Source organism: Bos taurus, chromosome 7 (assembly GCF_002263795.3).
Source record: "Bos taurus isolate L1 Dominette 01449 registration number 42190680 breed Hereford chromosome 7, ARS-UCD2.0, whole genome shotgun sequence".
Lineage (NCBI taxonomy): Eukaryota > Metazoa > Chordata > Mammalia > Artiodactyla > Bovidae > Bos > Bos taurus.
The window spans coordinates 60428252-60450412 of NC_037334.1; the positions used below are offsets into that span (position 1 = coordinate 60428252).

Genomic DNA, 22161 nt, shown 5'->3' on the forward strand with positions numbered 1-22161 from the left:
TGGGTTCGTTTGTGAATATTTTCATGTTTGAATGGTTTTTTGCTTCCCTCTGTATCCTATTGCAAGGACTCTGATAACAAATATCCAGATAAGACCCTCATTCCCACCCCTACACCATACTCACCTTCCTGGATCAGGAGTCCCAGGTATATAGTTTCCAGGTGTTTATCATCTATTGACACGTGGATCTCTGTATCCTCAACCAGTCGGCAGTTGAGCCAGTACTTGTGGTCAAAAAGGAGATGCTCCAGACATGTAGATACATAGCCTAAGTCAAGCCCAACAGGATTCCTCAACAACATGATTCCTGCCATTAGCTGAGCATTAGGGTGAGCAATTTCCCACTTGAATTTCTCCCCCAGACTTTCATCCCTAACCTGACTACATTTAACTGGAATTAGAAGAGCATAGAGAGGTAGCTAGAAATTTTCTAAAACTAATTAGTTCTTCTCAGCATCTGTTTGGAAGTACAAATCATTTTTAAATCATGTTTATTTTCAACATATTATGAGTCTCCATAAACGCAGAATGAGATTATCAAACGAAACTACCTTTCTATAATATACACATAGAGGAATCTCCAAGATTACAATGTTGACTCTGGGGGTTCCTGGTTCCCCCTTAAAGTTCTCCTGATCAAATCCAAATTCTTATATCCCTGATGATGCAGTGGCCAGGGAGATTCTCTATGATCCATAAATGAGTCAGGATTTACTTTAACATTCCTCTAACCTTCCCCTTACCTCATGCCCAGTAAGATCTCACTTGTAAAAACCAGACTAAAAACTATGCAAATTGCAAAACTGTAATGATAATGGATAGTATTTTAAACATTCCTATAAATTTAAATGACTTGTATTAAAATTTTGATTCTTCTCTAGACTTCCTTACTTTCATAAGATGCAAAACCTGTCTTTTTCCATTCTGACTCTCCATTGTACTGATTTAGGCCCTGTGTATCTTCTGTAACAGTGCCTATCGTACTTTAATGTGCACAAAAAGTCACCTGGGACATTATTAAAATAGAGATGCTGGTTCAGTAGGTTTAGAGTGGGCCTGTTGTTGTTCATTTGCTAAGGATTCCATTTTTCTAACAAGCCCCACTTGATGCTGATGCTGCTGGTCCATGGAGCATACTTTGAATAATAAGGATCTCTAATGGTCACAGAAGGAAATGGGTAGAATGGAGAGCAGAAAATCACCCTGACTATAAGAGAAGAATTTACGGCTTCTAGTGAAGAGCCATCTTGACCCTCCTCCCCTACATGAAATCACTTCCTGCGCTTTGCATGGAGCCCAGCATTGTCTAAGAGATGTAAAACATGCATCAATTCAAGAGGCCTCCTCTTGCTTTGTTTGGTTTTGCTTTGCAATTGTAACTTCCCTATCATGAGTTACTCTCCATGGAGATGATAGGTAAACTATTTCCCACCACACTGGTACTGGTGCTGTGCCCCAATATCCTTCTTTACCTTGTAGAAAACCCTGCATCCTGCAGCCCCTTTAGCAGACAATTCCCCCATATCTTTCTTTGACTCTTACAAAAACATGGAACATGGAACTGGAACTATTTTGAACAGCTATTTAGATCCTACCTAAGGCTGGTTTCTTTTTCTTTTTAACCATAAATTTTCAATCTATCTCTATTTTGAATTTTGTGGATGAACAATAACTATTGGGCAGTTTTAAATGATCATCTAATAATATCTCCTTGAAACAAAGAAGTGCTGCATGTGACATTTCAGTGCAGTATCTGCTTTAGATTTAGTTCCAGGAATTTTGTGATATTTCAGTTAGAGCATCCAATTAAGTGCTATTTCTTTTAATTATCAGAGCCACACCAATTCCTTAATGTCAAGCTCTACAAAATGGCTGATCTGAGACACAGGTGCTCCTTTACCTGCCTGCTCCATGTCATACCTAAGTTCAGGTAGGTGGAGAACTTCCAGATTTCCTCCATAGTCTTAAAGGTGATGAGGAACTGGGCTTTCTGGGACTGGATACCCACCAACCTGGCTGAGAGGTCCTGAATAAAGAGAACAGTGAGTCAGTCTGGGATGACAGAAGTATTCTGTGAACAAGTTCACATATGACAACATGCTGTGCATGAACTTCTTTTTTTGAGATATAATTGACATATAACACTGTATTAATTTTTAGTGTGCAATATAATGATTTAACATATGTATATATTATGAAATGATGACCACAGTAAGTTTAGTTAACATCCACCACCTCATATAATTACAGATTCATTTTTTCTTGTGATGAGAACTTTTAAGATCCATTCTGTTAGTAATTCAAATACTCAATATAGTATTGTTAACTACAGTCACCATGCTATATGTTACATCCCCAGCACTTATTTATAACTGGAAGCTTGTACCTTTTAACCACTTTCACCAATTGTGGTGTAGATTTTTTACATCACCAGAAAAACAAAAAGGAAATAACCTAAATGTTCATCAATAAGAGACTGGTTAAGGTAAATTATGATTCATCCATTCAATGGATACATTATATATTATAAAATTATAATATTATATATCCATAAAAAAGCTCTTTGTGAACTGATATAGGCTCCAAATGTACCCTCTGAATAAAACAACAGCAGCAACAAAAAGAAGCCAAAGTGTAGAACTGTGCACAGAAAATGTTATCTTTTGTGTTTAAAAAAAAAAGTACATGTTAGAGGGTGAAGAATGCATCACAGAAGGCACGTTGGAAGTAAATTCAATTGTGAATCTCTGTTTAATAATTATTTTTATGAAACCAGCCAACAGACAAACTAAAGCATACAAAAATAAAAAGTATCCATAATCCCTCCTCCTAGAGATCATCAATGTTAACAACTTTGTCTATGAACTCTGAACCTTTTATCCTGAACATGAGTTTCTACATAACTATTTTTATATGAATAGAATCACATTACTAAGTTGTTCTGTAATAGTTTGTCACTAAACAATGTTTTATGAACCATTTCCCAAGTCATTAAATAATCTGCATTATTTTTAATGGTTATATATGTCATTGTCACATTAAGATAATTAATTCTTAATGTTTTATTATGATTAGACATTTGACTTGTCTTAATTTTTTAACATACTAAATAGTGCTGTGATAAACACCCCATATCTAAATCTTTGCATGCATCCTTGATTGTTTTGACACAAGTAATTCCAAGAAGTGTAATTGGGAATACACGTTCTCAATCCTAAAATACAGGAGCCAAACTACCCTTCAAAAGGCTATACAATTTACACACAAACAGAGCAAGAAGAGACCTGCAACACTTACCCCTCTTTTTAAAATACCTGAATAAAAAGGCTTGAATCACTGCCCAGACTTGGTTTTCCCCTAAAATATTTCTCTTCTGTCTGTCCAAGCTTCTGGACTTGACTATAACAAGTTATGATCAGAAAGTCCCTCTCCCTCCAGGCCAGGTCCTACCATCAAAGATCAACCCCTGAAATCCTATCCTGAGAGGTTGATTTCATCAACCCCTGAAATCCAACCTTGGAGAAAGAAGAGGACAGAAGGATCAAAGAAAAAGCCCCTACATCAGCAAAGTCAACTCTGAGATTCTCCCATCCCAGGCCCCAAGAGGCCTCAGGTCCTTGGGAGATGTGGATCCTGGTAGTCAGGGAAGAGGTAAAAATTGGTAAAAATTGGTTTACAAGAAATTTACTACACACCAGGCACTTCAGCAACAGTTTGATAAGTAATGCTTCATTTAACTTTCACAATAACCCTATGAAAAGAGGAGTTAACCCATTCCAAATACACTTTTATCACATTTAACCATTTCTGAAATAAAATAAGAGGAAGCGTGACATCATAAATATTTGTCATCACTTATTTTCCTTCTCAAAATAATAAATTTATAATCAAATGGCATTTCAGATTTAATAGGAAATGGTATTATCCCTGTTTTATACTCAAGGATGCCAGAGCGCAGACAGGGGAAGTCAAGGGGGCCATGACACCCAAACTGGATCTCAGATTCAACTGACTGTAAGCCCCTGCAGGCCAGTTTGCACCACCAAACCCAGTTCTTGCCCATGTCAAAAGTGACTCAAATTAAAAGAAACTCAGTGGTGCAACTCTCTCCAAGTTCCTGAGTTCTGGAAATTTAAAAACAAAACCACTCTGCAATTTATAACATATCTACTATTTCTGGAGCACATCCTACCACCCAAGCAAAACACCAAGCTCTCTGCAGATACTATCTCATTTACTTCTCCTAAAAAACCAAACACTATATTTTTTATTATAAGGCTGAGTAAGAGAGTATGTTCCTCTTTTAAATTTGTATCAAATTCATACAGAGACTGTAAAATAACTAGAACATGCTAATTTAATATGTAAAGCAGTGTTCTCTTTCCCCCATCTCTTTTAACAACTTGCAGCAACTTCTAACTATTTCTGACTTTAATTCTCCTAGCAAGTATGACACTACCCTTATGGCAGAAAGTGAAGAAGAACTAAAGAGCCTCTTGATGAAAATGAAAAAGGAGAGTGAAAAAGTTGGCTTAAAGCTCAACATTCAGAAAACTAAGATCATGGCATCCAGTCCCATCACTTCATGACAAATAGATGGGGAAACAGTGGAAACAGTGGCTGACTTTATATTTTGGGGCTCCAAAATCACTGCAGATGGTGATTGCAGCCACGAAATTAAAAGATGCTTACTCCTTGGAAGGAAAGTTATGACCAACCTAGACAGCATATTAGAAAGCAGAGACATTACTTTGTCAACAAAGGTCCATCTAGTCAGGGCTATGGTTTTTCCAGTGGTCATGTACGGATGTGAGAGTTGGACTATAAAGAAAGCTGAGCACTGAAGAATTGATGCTTTTGAACTGTGGTGTTGGAGAAGACTCTTGAGAGTCCCTTGGACTGCAAGGAAGTCCAACCAATCCATTCTAAAGGAGATCAGTCCTGGGTGTTCATTGGAAGGACTGATGTTGAAGCTGAAACTCCAATACTTTGGCCACCTGATGCAAACAGCTGACTCATTGGAAAAGACCCTGATGCTAGGAAAGACTGAGGGCAGGAGAAGAAGGGGACAACAGAGGTTGAGATGGTTGGATGGCATCACCAACTCAATGGACATGGGTTTGGGTGGACTCTGGGAGTTGGTGATAGACAAGAAGGTCTGGCGTGCTGCGGTTCATGAGATCGCAAAGAGTTGGACATGATTGAGTGACTGAACTGACTGACTGAAGTACCCCCTAAAATATAAATAATTTAATTATACCCTCTTTCCTTGGTCTAGAACTTGAAGATACTATCTACCTACTATGAAAGATGAGAAACTGGTTTATCTTATTGTCTTTTCCTCCTCTCATTCTAAAATTTATAGCTATTAATTTTTGATTGGTAACTTTGGTACTTAAAAATGTACACTTAGAGGTTACCAGTGACTGAGGAAAGGGGATAGAGGAGAGTTACTGTTTAGTGGGTACAATGTTTTAGTCCAGGATGATGAGAAATTCCAGAATGGATAGTGGTGATGGTTGCACAATAATATAAATGCATTTAATATCACTGATGTGTACACTAAAAATCATTAAAACTGAAAATGTTATGTATATTTTATCACAATTTTAAGAGTCAAATTCACAGCATTTTTTTAAAAATATACTTTATATTATAATGATTCCCATTCTACAGAAGTATGAAGATCAAAAATTAATAGACTTAAAATGAAGCTTTCTCTGACTCTGACTCCTGACCCATTCCTGCTGAGCAGAGAACCTATACATTATTGTGCATTCAGTTAGAAGTTTTCTTGAGGGACTTTGTTCCTGGCGCTGTCCTAGGTGCTGGGGAGAGTGTAGGTAGTGGAAGGACAAAAGATGAGGTTGCACTGCTCCCAGAAGCTCACCTTAAACAATGCACGCACCTCCTGGTCCTCATTCTCCAGCGCCCAGAGCCGCCTCCTGGCTGCTTCTTGCAAGGGGCCATTTACACACCTTCTGGAGCGGCTCTTCACACTGAAGGAGAGTGTCAGATCTTAAAGAGAATAGAGGGAGAAAGATCAGGATGGAAATGTAGTAATAGGGAAGAAAGAATTAGGTAACCCCCAATGATTCCCACATCCACTCCCTAAAGTGACGGTCTCATCAATTAGAGATTGTTAAGTAATTGTTAAGTAATCTTAAAAATTCTCTGAGCACATTCTTGAAACTTCTCCCCCCTCAAAAAAAAAAAACAAAAAACAAAAAATGGTGAAGCCCAGAATGTTCTAGAATCTCAGGAACTGCTACAGTTGGGTTGGTTATTTCTGTTTGTACAAGGTATATTCCTAGCTGGCTGGCCCTGAGGGAACAGTACCACAAAGAATCAGCTAAAACATATATTTCCTCCTGTGGATGATTTGTGAAAGTTTCCAAAGAATATGAAATTTATCTGTATTTATGGAAGAGTATTTATATGTCAGATTTATGATATGTAATAATGTACTTTATGCATTATACATTGCTGTTGTTGTGTCTGACTCTTTTGCAACTCCATGGAGTCGCACCAGCCTCCTGCAGCCCACCAGGTTCCTCTGTCCATGGCATTTCCCAGACAAGAGTACTGAAATGGGCTGCCATTTCCTTCTCCAGAGGATCTTCCCAACCCAAGGATTGAACCCACATCTCTTGCATTGCAAGCTGATTCTTTACCACTAAGTCACCAGGGAAGCCCATGCATTGTACCTATACACATGTATTTCCTCTAACACGCTTCTTTCTGATAATGCATTTATTGTTTGTCAGGATAAATGGTTAATATATTATAACCTATCTTTAATATCTTCAAAATGCACATTCATTCAAACCAACACTCTGAACAGAAGCTGTTTTAGGTGCTAGGATACAGTGGGAACAAAATAAACATGGTCCTGCTCTCATGGAGCTTGTGTTCTTGGCAAGTAACCAATTCCGTGCACACAATAATTTCAGATGGAGAAAAGGGGTATGAGTAAAAAAATGTTAATAGGGTAAGGAGACAGAGTGACGGAGCTTTTGGAGAGTGGATAGTGCTGTCGTGAAAGGCCACACTGAGGAGGTTCATCATTATAACTGCACTTTGCCATGTGTCTTCTTTAGACAATAAGTAGCAATCCCATTAATAATTTTCAAACACAATGAACCATGAAGGCATCAACTTGATAAGCACAGAGGTTTGTCCTCTAGCCTTAACTTGCCAGGGCTTCTGCAAATTCCTGAACACATTAAAGATAGTCCTTGTCATGCTCGCCTGAGCACACAGGCAGCCTGAACTTCTATCTTTATAAAGGCTTGTCTCTAACGCAGAAGTTGCGGGAATGCTGTGGCTGCAGGCCAGCTCCAACACAATACCCACTGACCTGACATCGGCGAGAGCTTCAGGTGGATGTTTATTCCACTCCGCTCCTCCCTGGCCTGTGTTCTAATCTCATGCAAGTCCTCCATCTTCAGCAGTCCAGGTCCAATGTTCATCTGGTAGCCTCACTGAACACTGATCTCTGGGAGGAGGTAAAGCCCAGGGAGGAGGAGTCACACAGACTTGGGCTCAAGGCTTGGCTCTGCCTTTGTTAACTGTGCCACCCTGAGCAGTTAATTACCCCTCTACACTTGACTTTTCTCATTAGCTGAAGAGCTTTTACAGTACAATCCCACAGAATTTTTAAGAGGCTTACTAAATGAGATTATGTGCATAAAGCATTCTGTTCAGTATTGGGTACATACTAAACATTCAACAAACACATTAAGCATTAACTGTTGTCCGTCACAAACCCCCATCCCTACCCTAGTACTCCAGCAGTTTCTGCTCACTGCCCTCATCATGTTACACTGTAATTAACCTTGACACTAACTGATTCTGTGATTTCTTTTCACTAAACTTCTTGTCCTTCCAAAGCCTGATCCACACTCCTCTCCAGAAACTCCCCCAGAAAAGCTCCTGATAAGTGATGGCCCCTTCAAAGTGAATCTCCTTGCCATGCACTTGAGTTCATGGTTATGGAACTCAAAAGACCTGGATTTAAACAAGCAGACTGCTTTTGGATCTCAACCAGTGAGAGCTGATACTCAGAGCAACACCTCTAGGTCAATGTGGGATCCTACAGTGCCCACTGAGGACAAGGGAATAAATCAGGTTCACTCTACTTTTAGTGCAAAGTACATTTTGTCACTTCTTTAATCTTTCTGAAAACTAGCGGTTTAATCATGATAATGTATCTGATTGACTGTCTGTGACTCTTCCTCATGAAGAAGAGGTTGGCAGTTGGAGCTGAGTCTCCCCTTCCCACACTATGACCTTCTTGGAAACAGCATCATGGCAGAAAATGCTGAAAGATGGACAAGTTCTGGCTCAGGAGGTTAAGTTTCACCTACACGTACCCTTTGTTCACTTGCCTTCATTCACTGATAGGATAAAATGCTGACTCCACTGTGTTCATGAAACAACAGATGGTTGGCGATTCAGCTTTTTCAGAGATGGCCCAAGCTGACAGACAGATAAGCAGATTGACAGAACAGCAAAAAAATAGAGGGCAAGGTTTTTTCATAGTCAACAAAGAAGCTTGACAGAATTTAAAATGGGGGAAAGAATGTGGCATGACATTATACACTATCTGTTTACATAGTACATATCCTTTGAAACATTCATACTGCGGATCTTTTTTCACAAATCTTGATTTTGTATGCTGTAGAGAAGTACATGTTTGGGAAACAACAGGGCATTATGGTTACAAACAAGGACTGGGGATTGAATCCCTTTCTCCTCGTGTATTAACTGTGTGGCACTGGGGAACTTACCACACTCTGTGAGTCTCTGTTTGCCACCTTTGAAATGCAGAATGTGGTGCCACCTCCTAGAAGTGAGTATGTGAGGATGAGAAGTAGATGCAGGCATGACTTAGCATGTGCTTTGTACATGAGTTGCCATTAAAAACGGTACCTGTTACTGGATAATAGAAACTGGGTTTTCCCCAGGTTTATCCTCAGAATTTCCAGTACAAGGTTCAGCTCAGGTATACCTCTCTCTCTGAGGATGGTTGTCTTTGCCAGTTTCATTAAAGTCTCTTAAGGATAACATTGTGGAAAAATATGTATTAAGAAAAAGATTTTTTCTACTTTAATTTCAAAATCTTTTTTTTCCCTTCTGAAAGAATCACTCAGACACCCTTCTGCTCAACCAATCTCATCCCACATACTCAACCCTTTATTCCTTTATATATTTAATAACCTCTGTATAAGGTGGTATATAGAAGACAAACAAGACCTCCATGGACTTATTCAATCATTCATGTATTTATTTACCAAACATTTTCTGAGCACCAGTTACATATGTACAAACAACTCTTTTAGGTACTACGCTACTGCTAAGTCGCTTCAGTCGTATCCGACTCTGTGCGACCCCATAGACAGCAGCCCACCAGGCTCTCGGTCCCTGGGATTCTCCAGGCAAGAACACTGGAGTGGGTTGCCATTTCCTTCTCCAATGCATGAGAGTGAAAAGTGAAAGTGAAGTCGCTCAGTCATGTCCGACTCCTAGCGACCCCATGGACTGCAGCCTACCAGGCCCCTCTGTCCATGGGATTTTCCAGGCAAGAGTACTGGAGTGGGTTGCCATACTATGTAGAACACTTAATTATTCAAAAAATTGCACCTTCCCTTCAGCACCTTAAAATCTACTTGGTGATATATACTTTATTTAATACAGCAAATATGTATAGAGCTCCTAATATGTACCAGGTTGTGAAAAGCTTTCAGAGTCAGCTGAGTGGTTTAGCTTTAATCACACAGACAATGAAGAGCAGTGGAATATTTGTGGGCAAGTGAATATCATAGTCAAGGTCATGCTTACAAAGATGTATTTAATGGTGGTGCCCAGGAAGGATCAGAGGGAGGGAACTTGAAGATGAGACTGTTAAGGGGGTTACTGTTACCCCCTTTTTTTTCATTCTACATGAAAAATATTTTTAAATAAGTTTTGTCTTTGGGGTTTAGATACCTGGAATCATGTTCTGTGGCAGGAAACATTTTTCCTTATTTTCAGATGAGGATATAAATTCACTCGATATGGTTGGATCCTTGGAAGAAGTATCTTTACCTGGAGAAGATCAAATGAAAGGTCATTTGTGAGAGTGTAAGTAAGCCATAAGCAAGGGTTACAAGTTTTTGTCAGAAATCATTCTTTTCTCCAGGCTGGTGGTCCAGAAGAATTCTAATTATTATCACTTTTGCCTTAGAATTATTTAGTTCTCAACTAAAGCATGCTATCCCAATGCTACAGCAGCCTGGATATCTCCACTATATTTAAAAAAGGGGAAAAAAAAAAAAAAAAACAGATTTCCCACCTACAGGTCAGAGTGAGTCCCATGGCTTACGTGTTCAATATATGCTGGGCCTACAAGGTCATAACAAATCTGACTACAGCAAGATGGATAATGGAAATGCTGGAGCAGAGCAATTGAGAGTAACATCCTGAGGGAGGTGACTAGGGCATGGTTGTAATGGCCCTGACATCTATGATTGGCCCCAAACTATCCTTCTGTCTGCCCACTATACAGACTTCTGTATGGCAGGGGTCCCCAACCTCTAGGATCTAATGCCTACTGATCTGAGGTGGAGTTGATGTAATAATAATAGAAATACAGTGCACAATAAATGTAATATGCTGGAATCATCCTAAAACCATTTCCCACCCCCAGTCACTGGAAAAAACTGTCTTCCACAAAATCAGTCCCTAGTGCCAAAAAGGTTGGAGACCGTTGCTGTATGGGATCTTTTTTCCTCCTCAGTCTTTGCAGCTGTAAAACCAGAATGAAAAAGAGAAGATCATAGCACATACTAGGGTTAAGGAGGAGGCTATTTTGATGGCACAGAGTTGAAAAGAGAAGAAAAGTGCAGTTATAAAGCACAAGGCAGTAGATTAAAAAAAAAAAAAAAAAACAGAAGGGAAATTTGAAAGTATTGACATGGAATGTGGGCCTCTTTCATGTATCCTCAAAATACAACAAAAGAACTCAAGTTCTTAACCCACTATTGTTGGTTGCTCTGTTCTTTTGAACATGACACTGCTCAAGGACTCTACCATGGGGTCAGAATATTATCAAGCAATACCTGACACTGGAAATAGGGATTAGGAATCTGGGCTCAGCTACTAATTGTCAGTTAGTCATCTAATCCATCCAACTTCTTCATTTGTAAAATGCTGGTGGATCAAAGTCAAGCAGATCTATTAGGTTAGCATTCTGGACCTGTGCTTCAGGCAGTCCAAGAGTGATAAGGAATGAAGTAATCACACACCATCCAATCATGGCTGGTTAACCTTGAACCCAAATCCTCATATTGCTGCCAGAAGTCTGCCTTCTTCCATGCCTGTTCAGTGGGATTTTGATCCCAAGCTGAGGATCTTCCATTTTTTCATAGCAGGAACAGTTAGCACTTTTTTAGGGTAATGAACAGGGAGAATGAAATGAATTTAGGCTTGAATGTGCTGAAGGCAGGGTCATTAGCTCACAGCTTTTCATGTAGCAATCTTGTTAGTGCTGAAATTAGGCAGCTTACCTGGAAGCCAACAGTAATGAGCTATAGTCTACCGAGATCATTTTGTAGTTCTGCCCCCAGGAACCAAAGTAACTGCAGCAGAAAAGTTTCTGGCTTGAGAATCATGAGAGATGAGTTTGCACAAATCAGATTCTCCCATACATTGGTTAAGTGACACTGGTCAGGATATTTCATTTGTCCATTTTTTTCAGATTTCACTTTTCCCGATTATAGGTGAAGGCTTGATCTGAGTGCTTTTCAACCCTGTCTACCTATTTAAGTCACCCAACTGGCTTTTGAAAAAACTGACTTTTTAAAATATCAGTGCCTAGGCCTCATCTCCAAAAATGTTAATTTATGTCCTTCATCATGCTACCCAGTCACACGTACTTTTCTTTTCTCTTCCTTTCCTTTGATTTCTCTTTTTCTTCCCCCTCTCCCAGGAAGAGCAGTGCTCCACCCCACCGCGAGGTCAGCCCACCCCTCATCCTCTGTGCGCTTTGGAGGGGCGGAGGCTGGGAGGTCCAGTACCCCTAGGCTCGCTCTCGAATGGCTAGAGAAGGCTTTCTGACTCAGGGAGCGTCGTCCTCCACCCATTGTCTCCCCATTGGGCCCACGGAGGCACTTCAAGGGAGGCCAGTTCTCTTTTGGCTGGGGAAGGGCTGCAAGGAGGGGGTTCCTGAGGCAAGGTAAGCGAAACGTCCATGAGGCCTCAGACTCCTCCATTTACCTCACAAGGAGCTGAAATGTCTCACAGAGGCTCCGCTTCGCCTCGCCGGACCCTCCATGGTCGCTCAAACTCCCCCGTGCAACCCCGGAGAAGGGGGAATACGAGGGCCAAGTCAGTCCTCACAGCACACAGTGAGGACAACCACCACGAGGCACGTTGCCTCCCTTATCATCTCGACACTCCAAGACAGCTAGATGCACCACCTCAGGGGGGGACCCCAGGGGCTCGCTGGGAACTGGAAGCTTCACCCGCTGAGGGAAAAACTGGAGCGCTCCAGGGGCACCGCAAGGGCAGATGGGATATTCACGCACAGAGAGGCTAGCACGGCGCGACGCCTCGCGAGACCCTCCGGGAAAGCGAGGTGAGAATGTCCGCGCTGCGTCTGAGCACCCGGCCCCGCCGATGCCCTGAGACAGAGGGGCAGGAGACCCAGATGGGACGTGATTCACACAGCACCTGCCGTACACACACCACCAACAGGCAGGAAGGGGAGATGAGGGGCCCGGGCAAATGAGAAGAGTGGTCCTGTTGCCTTGAACGTCTGTTCCTTGTCAGGTGCTGCTTAAGCCAAGACAGGAAGAGCGCGACGTCACCACATCGATGCAGGTATTTTTCTTAAGTTCCCCAAATGATTCTGATTTGAGTCAGTAAGAACCACATATCTGCATGAGGTTTTCAAACTGTAATGAATCACCTGGGCTATTGATAAACTGCCCTAGTGGCTCAGACGGTAAAGAATCTGCCTACCATGCAGGAGACCCTGTTTCCATCCCTGGGTCAGGAAGATTTTCTGGAGAACGGAATGACTACCCACTCCGGTATTCTTGCCTGGAGAATCCCATGGACAGAGGAACCTGCCCGGCTACAGTCCCAAAGGGTCAGATGCGACTGAGCGGGTAACACTTATCAGCACTCATTGATAAAATGCAGATTCTGCCTCAGTAGTTGCAAGCTTGAGATTCTGCATTTCTAATATGCTCCCAGGTAATAATCCTGCAGGTCCTAGAATCACTTTGAGTGGCAGCCTGGTTCCCTACTCTAGGATAGAGTTTGAAAACTGGTATACCAGAGGCCACAGGCCATAAAAACCCACCAACATTTTTCTTTTCTTTTTTTTCCTCTACACTGTGCACTTTTAAGATTTAAATTGCTCTACATCATTTAGAAATCAGGATGTTTTACATAACCCAGATGCTTGGCTTTGCTTTGAATACTAGAAGAACTATAGTCTGGGGCCCTCATGCTCATCTGGCAACAGTCAGCTGGCACTGAGTGGTTGCTGCCACCTCTACGGGGCATTTGTTCTCTGGCCATCATGGTCCCCAGAAATGCCAGCTCACTTATTTACACCTAGTCCTGGCAAGCTTTGTGTGTCCATAAGAAGAGACAGTTGCCTAAGGACCTTGAGAGTCTGTGGCATGATCCCATCTTGAATAAGGAAGTTCAGGATGTTGACCTCAGTTTGGGGGAGAAGGCAGGGCGCACAGCTCTTAAAGAACATGTGAGGTATAGAGAAGAAAAATCACAGTTTTCCAGAATGTGATTTGTGGATGATCTGCATCAGAATTATTTAGGTGCTTGTTTTTTAAAAGATACCAAAAAAACTTGGAGCGAAATATAGAAGAGTATTTGCATGACTTGGGGTAGCTAGCGATTTTCTAAACAGAGTGGGAAAGGTTGTTGGAATTGTTGTTCAGTTGCTAAGCCATGTTGGACTGTTTGTGACCCCATGGACTGCAGCACGCCACACTTCTCTGACCTACGTTATTTCCCAGATATTGCCCAGTTCATGTCCACTTAGTTGGTGATGCTCGCAACCATCTCATCCTCTGTTGCTCCCTTCTTTTCCTGCCCTCATTCCTTCCCAGCATCAGGGTCTTTTCCAATGAGTTGGCTCTTTGCATCAGGTGGCCAAAGTATTAGAGCTTCAGCTTCAGCATCAGTCCCTCCAAAGAATATTTAGGGTGTGTTTCTTTTAGGATTCACTGGTTTGATCTCCTTGCGGTCCAAGGGACTCGAGTCTTATCCAAAAAAAAAGAGCCTTCTCCAGCACCATAGTTCAAAAGCATCAGTTCTTTGGCGCTCAGCCTTCTTTATGGTCCAACTCTCACACCCATACATGACTGCCTGAAAACACATAGCTTTGACTATATGGACCTTTGTCAGCAAAGTGATATCTCTGCTTTTTAATACTCTGTCTAGTTCTATCATAGCTTTACTTCCAAGGAGCAAGTGTCTTTTAATTTCATGGCTGCAATCACAGTCTGTGGTGATTTGGAAGTCCAAGAAAATAAAATCTGCTACTGTTTCCACTTTTTCCCCATCTATTTGCCATGAAGTGATGGGACCGGATACCATGATCTTAGTTTTCTTGAATGTTGAGTTTTAGGGCCAGCTTTTTCACTCTTGTCTTTCACCTTCATCAAGAAGCTCTTTAGTTCCTCTTCACATTCTGCCATTAGGGTGGTGTCATCTGCATATCTGAAGTTGTTGTTATTTCTACTGGCAATCTTGATCCCAGCCTGTGCTTCATCCAGCCCACTATTTCACATGATGTACTGTGCATAGAAGTTAAATAAGCAAGATGACAATATACAGCCTTGATGTACTCCTTTCCCAATTTTGAACCAATCCGTTGTTCCATGTCCAATTTTAACTATTACTTCTTGACCTGCATACAGGTTTCTCAGGAGGCAGGTCAGGTGATCTGGTATTCCATATCTTGAAGAATTTTCCACAGTTTGTTGTAATCCACACAGTCAAAGGCTTTAGCATAGTCGATCAAGCAGAAGTAGATGTTTTTCTGGAATTCTCTTGCTTTTTCTATGATTCGACAGATATTGGCAATTTGATCTCTGGTTCCTCTGCCTTTTCTAAATCCAGCTTGTACATCTGGAAGTTCTTGGTTCATGTACCATTGAAACCTAGCTTGAAGGTTTTTGAGCATTACCTTGCTAGCTTGTGAAAGTGAAGGCACGCTCAATCGTGCCTGACTCTTTTCGACCACATAGACTATACAGTCCATGGAATTTTCCAGGCCACAATACTGGAGTGGGTAGCCATTCCCTTCTCCAGGGGATCTTTCCAACCCAGGGATCAAACCCAGGAATCCCACATTGCAGGAGGATTCTTTACCAGCTGAGCCACCAGGGAAACCTTGGTAAAATCAGGGAAGCATATGAAATCACATGGGAGGCATGTGAAATCAGCCTAATAGTTGAATATCCTTTGGCATTGCCCTTCTTCATGGTTAGAATGAAAACTGACCTTTTCCAGTTCTGTGGCCATTGCTGAGTTTTTCAAATGTGCTGGCATATTGAGTGCAGCACTTTAACCGCATCATCTTTTAGGTTTTCAAATAGCTCAGCTGGAATCAGTTAAAATCATTTAAATACTTTGATCCAGACATACTTGAAACAAATAATCCCTGGACTTTTCATTTGTGAATCAATAAATTACTTTCTGGAAGCTAGTTTTATTTTTATTATTGGTCAGAGAAAATTACCAACGCTTAGTTCAAAAAACCCTGCCAAACTGCTTTCCAAAGTTGCTGTACCTTTTGCATTCCCATCAGCTACACATGAAAGTTCCTGTTTCTCCACATCCACACCACTTTAGTATCAGTCTTCTTAATTGTAGTCATTCTAGTAGGTGTGTGGTTTTATCTCATTTTAATTTACACTTTCCTAATAACTAATGAGGGATTCCCAGATGGCACTAGTGGTAAAGAGTCTGCCTACCAATGCAGGAGATGCAAGAGACTTGGGTTCAATTCCTGGGTTAGGAAGATTCCCTGGAGAAGAGAATGGCAACCCACTCCAGTATTCTCACCTGTAAAATTCCACGGACAGGGAAGCCTGGTGGGACTACAGTCCATGGGGTCACAAAGAGTCAGACATGACTGAGCACAGCTAATGATGCTGAGCGTTTTTCACATGTATGGTTTCCATCCCTATATTTTCTGAATGAAACTCTCTGAAAATTTGTATTGGATTATTTATTTTCTCATTACTGAGTTATAAGTTTTTTTTTTTCTATTCTGGATACAAGTATTAGATATGTAATTTACAAATATTATCTCCCAGTCTATGGCTCCCTCTTTATTTTGTTGGTAGATTTATATAGGTGGTAGAAAAATGGGATTACTGGTAAAGAGATCAGCAGGACAGGAGCAAATGTTTGCATGCACATGAGCCGACAACATACTGGAGAGGTCAGGATGGTGGAGCTAAAATTGATAAATATGGTAGGGTCAGGATAAGGAGAACATTATAAAGAAGTCAAAGGAATTTAGAATGGATATAGCAAGCAATATGGAGCTATGGAACATTCTTGAGCATGGGTGTGGCAAAACAAAAGTGGAAATTCTACCTGGGATGGCACTGAAAAGACAGGAAGAGGCAAGAAAGAGAGGCAGGGAGCATAGCTGAAAACTGTGTGACAGTCCACAGTGTGAGTGAGAATGTGGACTGTGATCTTGGCAAATGAGGAGACAGGGAATACAGTGAATAACACTGTATTTTAAAGTTAGAAAAGGGAAGGCATCTTGACATTTTAAATATGAGACATAAAAATGAGGAGAGGCAATAATTACAGAAAATGAATATTTGAAAGGAACAGAGATCACTGAATTCCACTCCTAATTTTACTGTTGAGAAACTAAGGCCCAGAGAGAAGTAGTGATTTTACCAGAGTCATACAGAGTCAGAGGCCATCCAGATTATGGGTGTAGATCTTGCCGGTTCCACTACATAAACCCAACCTCAGAACACTGAAGTCTAAGGTCTCCAACTCAGGAGATATTTCAGTCACAGAAACTTGCTGGAAATGAGAATATACTCCCACTTCTCTCTCAGTCTCTCCTTGGGCCCACTTGTTCACCACCACTCCCAAATTTAAGAAAACTAAACAGTAAAGATTTCCCTGCATGCTTTTTTTCTCCACACACATTTTATTTCTTTGACTTGACAAGCATACCACCAGCAGTTTTTATGATGTGAACCGACATTGTCCTTGTTGGGACAAGTATCAAATTAGAATTACAGCTATGTTTATCTACATGAATGTATCTTAGATCATAGTTTAGTAGTGTTAGTCATTTAGTCATGTCCGACTCTTTGTGACCCTATGGACTATAGCCCACAAGGCTCCTCTGTACATCTCCAGGCAAAAATACTGAAATGGGTTTCTATTCCCTTTCTCCAGGGGATCTTCCTGACCTGGGGATCAAACCTGAATCTTTGCATTGCAGGCAGATTCTTTACCATCTGAGCCACCAGGGAAGCCCATCTTAGATCATAGTGTTGAATTATTAAAAAAAAAAAAAAAACAGGCTGCATAATAATATCACTTTACGTTAAAAAATCTTAATAATAAATCCTTTACAATGATTCAATTCAGTTCAGTTCAGTCACTCAGTTGTGTCCAACTCTTTGCAACCCCATGGACTGCAGCACGCCAGGCCTCCCTGTCCATCACCAACTCCCGGAGTTTACCCAAGCTCATGTCCATTGAGTCAGTGATGTCATCCAACCATCTCATCTTCTCTTGTCCCCTTCTCCTCCTGCCTTCAATCTTTCCCAGCATCAGGGTCTTTTCAAATGAGTCAGCTCTTCACATCAGGTGGCCAAAGTATTGGAGTTTCAGCCTCAACATCAGTCCTTCCAATGAACACTCGTGAGTATACAGATATGCAGTGAAGGCACAGAACCACTGAATTCATGACTGTGATTAGTTTGGGGGAGGGAGAGTGAGGAGTAAGATTGGGAAAAACTACCAGGGGACTCTAACTGTATCTGTAATCTTTTATTTTTCCAAAAAGTAAAAGAAAGAAATAAAGAAGCTCTGAAGCTAATAGGACATAAAGTAGAAAGTTGCATAATGTTCTCATATTATCTATTATCAGTATATTCAAAATGTCTCAAGTTTGTTAAAGCTCAAATGTGAATCATGATTTACTATTGTCAGCATTCATCCCTCCATCTCTTATAATTCTACTGATGATTCATATTTACCAACAAAGGTTGAAAGGAAAGTTACAAACAACAGCAATCAATGTAGGCAAATGTATCTCTCCCACATCCTCTGTATAAGGGTATAAATCTGCCAGATCTCTTCAAGATAGTGTTGAAAGATAAGGCGGCAGTGCTAGAAGCTTTTAGGCCAACAAATCTTGACATGAGCTTGCTCTGTGATCTTAACTAAGCAACTGTGGTTTAACAGTGGCAAGAATTTCCAGGGGTCCAGAAGTCAGAAATAATGGCAGTTACCAGAAACCTACCCCCTGCCCATGTCCAAAGTAAGAAGCATCATGGGAACAAACGCTGCAGGCAGAGTCCATGTGTGAGAATACAGCACACCTGGGGGGCGTCAGGAAAAGTGTTTTTCATTTTGTCACTCCACTGCAGACCAGCTGGGCAGCGGTCCAGGGCATAGTGCTATCAGGCCTTCTCCTTTCCTGCCTCCCTAACCCCTGAGGACTGTTGGTCCTAACTGTTTACTCCCACTGAAACAGACACAATGGCAGAAGCAGCCGAAGAAAGAGGAGCACCGACTCCTACTCCAGTGGAGTCAGGCATAGGAGAAGGGATGGTGGAGTGGTCCTTATTAGTTAACAAAACAGCCGGCAATTAGTGCTGCTGCTGCTGCTGCTAAGTCATTTCAGTCGTGTCCAACTCTGTGTGACCCCATAGACGGCAGCCCACCAGGCTTCCCCATCCCTGGGATTCTCCAGGCAAGAACACTGGAGTGGGTTGCCATTTCCTTCTCCAATGCATGAAAGTGAAAAGTGAAAGTGAAGTCACTCAGGCGTGTCTGACCCTACCAGGATCCTCCATCCATGGGATTTTCCAGGGAATTACTGAGCGGCTATCAAAAGCCAGACCCTGCTAAATCCATGAGATGAATTATCTGATTTAATCTTCACAAAAACTCTGTGTGACAGATACTATCATTATATTCATTTTAGAGACAGGAAAACTGAGGTTCAAAGAATATAAGAGACTTGCCAAACTCACATACTATTAAGTCACTCTAGCTTGTGTACCTTGTTCCCGTTCTCTAGGATAAATAGGGGAACCTAGAAGGGGATGTTTACAACAACTGACCTCAGACCTACAATACCATATCATCCTCCCCAGGGAAAGGCCCTGACAAGTACAGAAAACTGGGGAGATGGCATGAAAAGCCTCAATAGAAATAAATATCAGGCTGACTATTGGTGAAAAAGTGAATCCAGGATGCTAACCAATTGAACAGCAAAAATGTGGTGAAATAATAAGGTAATTGAATGATAGTGTCATAAGAACTTAAGATTGTTTTCCTCAGTGTTGGTTTGTTTCTTTCAAGCTGCAGAATTCTTTACATGAAATCTTGGGCTAAACAACAGGATGTCAAACAGAAGCAGGGTTATTCAGGCTGAAGCTGGGGGGTCAGGGACCAGGAGCAGAGCTCCCTAATTTACCTCCACAGGCTGAGTTTACAACCCCCTCATTTTATAGATGAGCAAAGGGAGACCTAGAGAGAGAGCATGATATGCCAGAGTCATAGAGATGTGATTAATGTGCCTTGTTTTATTTACTGGGCTTAATTAACTGTGTCAGGTTGTTTTAACTGTTTTTCATGTAGACTTAATCCCTACCACAACACTTTATAAGGAAAGCATAATTATATCATAAAATCTGCAAATGAGAAAACTGAAACACAGAAAGGTTAATAAATAAATTGCTCAAGGCAAATCAAAGAACCAAGACCTTGTCTGGCAAATCCAGACAAGACCTAACCTCAAAGACTGGGTGATTAACTGTGAGGATGCCTAAGAGGAGATAAACCAAATCAGATCTAGAATGCAGCTCCCTGCCTTACAGACCAGTGGTCCTTCATATTCTTGCAGCTGCCATGCAATGTCTGCTCCCAAGGGGTACAAGGACAGCAGGATTTAGGGAGAGGGTCTGAAAAGTGTGTACATTTTAGACATTTGGAGAAGCAAAATGTTTTTTAGCTATAGGTCGTGCATTTAGTGCCAAGGGCATTATTTGGGGAATTTTTAAGTCTGGGTTACCTTTAGTGTGGGAGCCTCTCCCTGCTGGAGATACCAAGGTGCCTAGGCTGGAACTTCAAGCAGAGGAAGCAGAACATGGCTGCTTCAGATTTGCTTTAGGAACCTGTAGTGCCTTCCACCTAATCGAGCCCAGGTCACAAAACTACAGGGGGAAGTTGTCTATCAGAGAGTAGAAAACCTTGGATAGAGGTTCTCCTGGGCTCCCCCTCCAAGGAAACATGGTGGTGCTCCAAGAAGACATGGAATCCTAACAAGTGTTAGGAATAATTTCTTGGTTTAATGCTCATTTGTCTTCCAAGAGAGTCCTCCCTCAATCCACACTCTTCCCACAGAGCCACAGCTCCTCCTGGTGAATGCCATACATGAGACCACTGGGCCTCACCTTGGTCTCCCTCTGAAAAGAAGCAAGGAGCTTGCATTAGGGTGCCCAGTGACCCCAGTCTGCCGGGGACTGTTTTGGTTTTAGCGCTGAATGCATCCTGGGAAAGCCCTGGTCCCAGTGAAACCAGCAGGGTTGGTCACTGTATGTCAAGCCTCAGATGACTTGACAGTTTCTTAGAGCAACAACTCTTGAGTGACCTCAGTTTGACGTACACACACACACACACACACACACACACTGTAACAGGTAGGAGGCAGGAAACTGCCTGTTTTCCTCCAGTAACGTTAACCCTGACAAAAATAGGGTTGAGTGACTAAGGCCAAGTTTATGACCACTGCTGGTCCCCAGAGGAACCAACTGCCTGAGCTTTCTTCCTGAACTGGGGCATCTTGGGAAAAAAGGAAGGAAGGGCTTAGTCACACCCTGGGAGTGGCAGCCAAAAACAGCCTTCTCTCCTCCTAGAGTGAGCTCAAAGCCTCTTTCTTTAGGAAAAGTAGATGCTTCCCAGGTTTCACTCCCTTTTCACAATGTCAGAATGACAAATACTAAGTGAGGAAGAGGAAGGGAGGAGAAGAAGCCAGAAAGTGCAACCATCTACCCATCTTGAGAAGAGTAGCTCCCCAACCCAGCAGATCCCTAAGCCTTCAGTGGACCCACCACCGCCTCAGGCATTCCACAGGCCGGGGTCCCCCTTCCCCCCAGGAAACTCACCTGGGCCCCAGGACAGACTTGGCTCCCCAGGGATGCAGAAGCAGCCACCCATGTGTGCACCATCCTCCCCAGGCCGAGGCCCCTGGGAACACCAGCCAGAGGAGCACTGGGAGGAGACAGCCTCCCAGCGGTGTCCCTCCTCCCGCCTCCTCCCTGGCACACGAGGGACCAAGTCCCGCTCAAAGCACAATGCAGCCTTTGATATCCTGGCTGCGGCAGCAGGCCCAGGGAGGATGGGAGGGGCCACCCAGCCCTCAGGACCCATAGTCCTTGCACTGTCGGGCCTCTGACTGGGGAGCAGAGCTCCTCCCTGCCTCTCTGCAGATTGCTTCATGCCTATCAGGCTGTGGCACATTCCACACATTCTAGGATTGAGATACACAGTTTGGTTCTTGTGCGGGTGGACGGTGTGGGGGAGTGGCACAGGAGGAGGAGGCAGAGAGCATCTCAGGAATCAAGGCTGCTTCTGTTCTTTCTCCCTCCCTGACTGGCTTGGCCCACACTGATTCTCCTGCTGCTGGGAAAGTGCTCCCCACCCAGTCTCTCTCTGCAAACACCCCACCTTAGCTATTTGGGTGAAGCTGGAGCTGTGGGTACAGCATTTCACCTCACCCCCAGCCCTGGCTGGCCAAAATCAGAAAGTCAGAAGAAATCCAAGAAGTCACCTGATGTAACCCAACATCTTACAGATGAGAGGTTGGAGGACCAAGTATGTTAAGGCTACAAATATGCACACAAAATGGATCACACC

General features: G+C 42.2%; 1 protein-coding gene across 6 annotated transcripts in view; it reads right to left on the bottom strand.

The window, feature by feature from the left end:
• SH3TC2 (SH3 domain and tetratricopeptide repeats 2) overlaps positions 1-21759 on the bottom strand; it is a 54675-nt gene extending 32916 nt beyond the window's left edge. For 4 of the 6 annotated variants that reach the window (XR_009495293.1, XM_015472317.3, XM_002689285.6 and 1 more), the window contains exons 1-5: positions 21411-21759; positions 9991-10089; positions 5891-6018; positions 1921-2026; positions 125-268 (exon numbers count right to left, since the gene is read on the bottom strand). Coding sequence is in view for 5 of the 6 variants with exons in the window: in XM_015472317.3 (XP_015327803.2) it covers positions 125-268; positions 1921-2026; positions 5891-6018; positions 9991-10089; positions 21411-21744 (811 nt within the window). In the remaining variant the exon portion in view is untranslated. Of the gene's footprint in view, positions 1-124; positions 269-1920; positions 2027-5890; positions 6019-8375; positions 8482-9990; positions 10090-12258; positions 12523-21410 lie in introns of those variants that run through there. The other 2 variants (XM_015472320.3, XM_059888790.1) reach the window with 2 other exon arrangements.
• Positions 21760-22161: the final 402 nt, after the last annotated feature.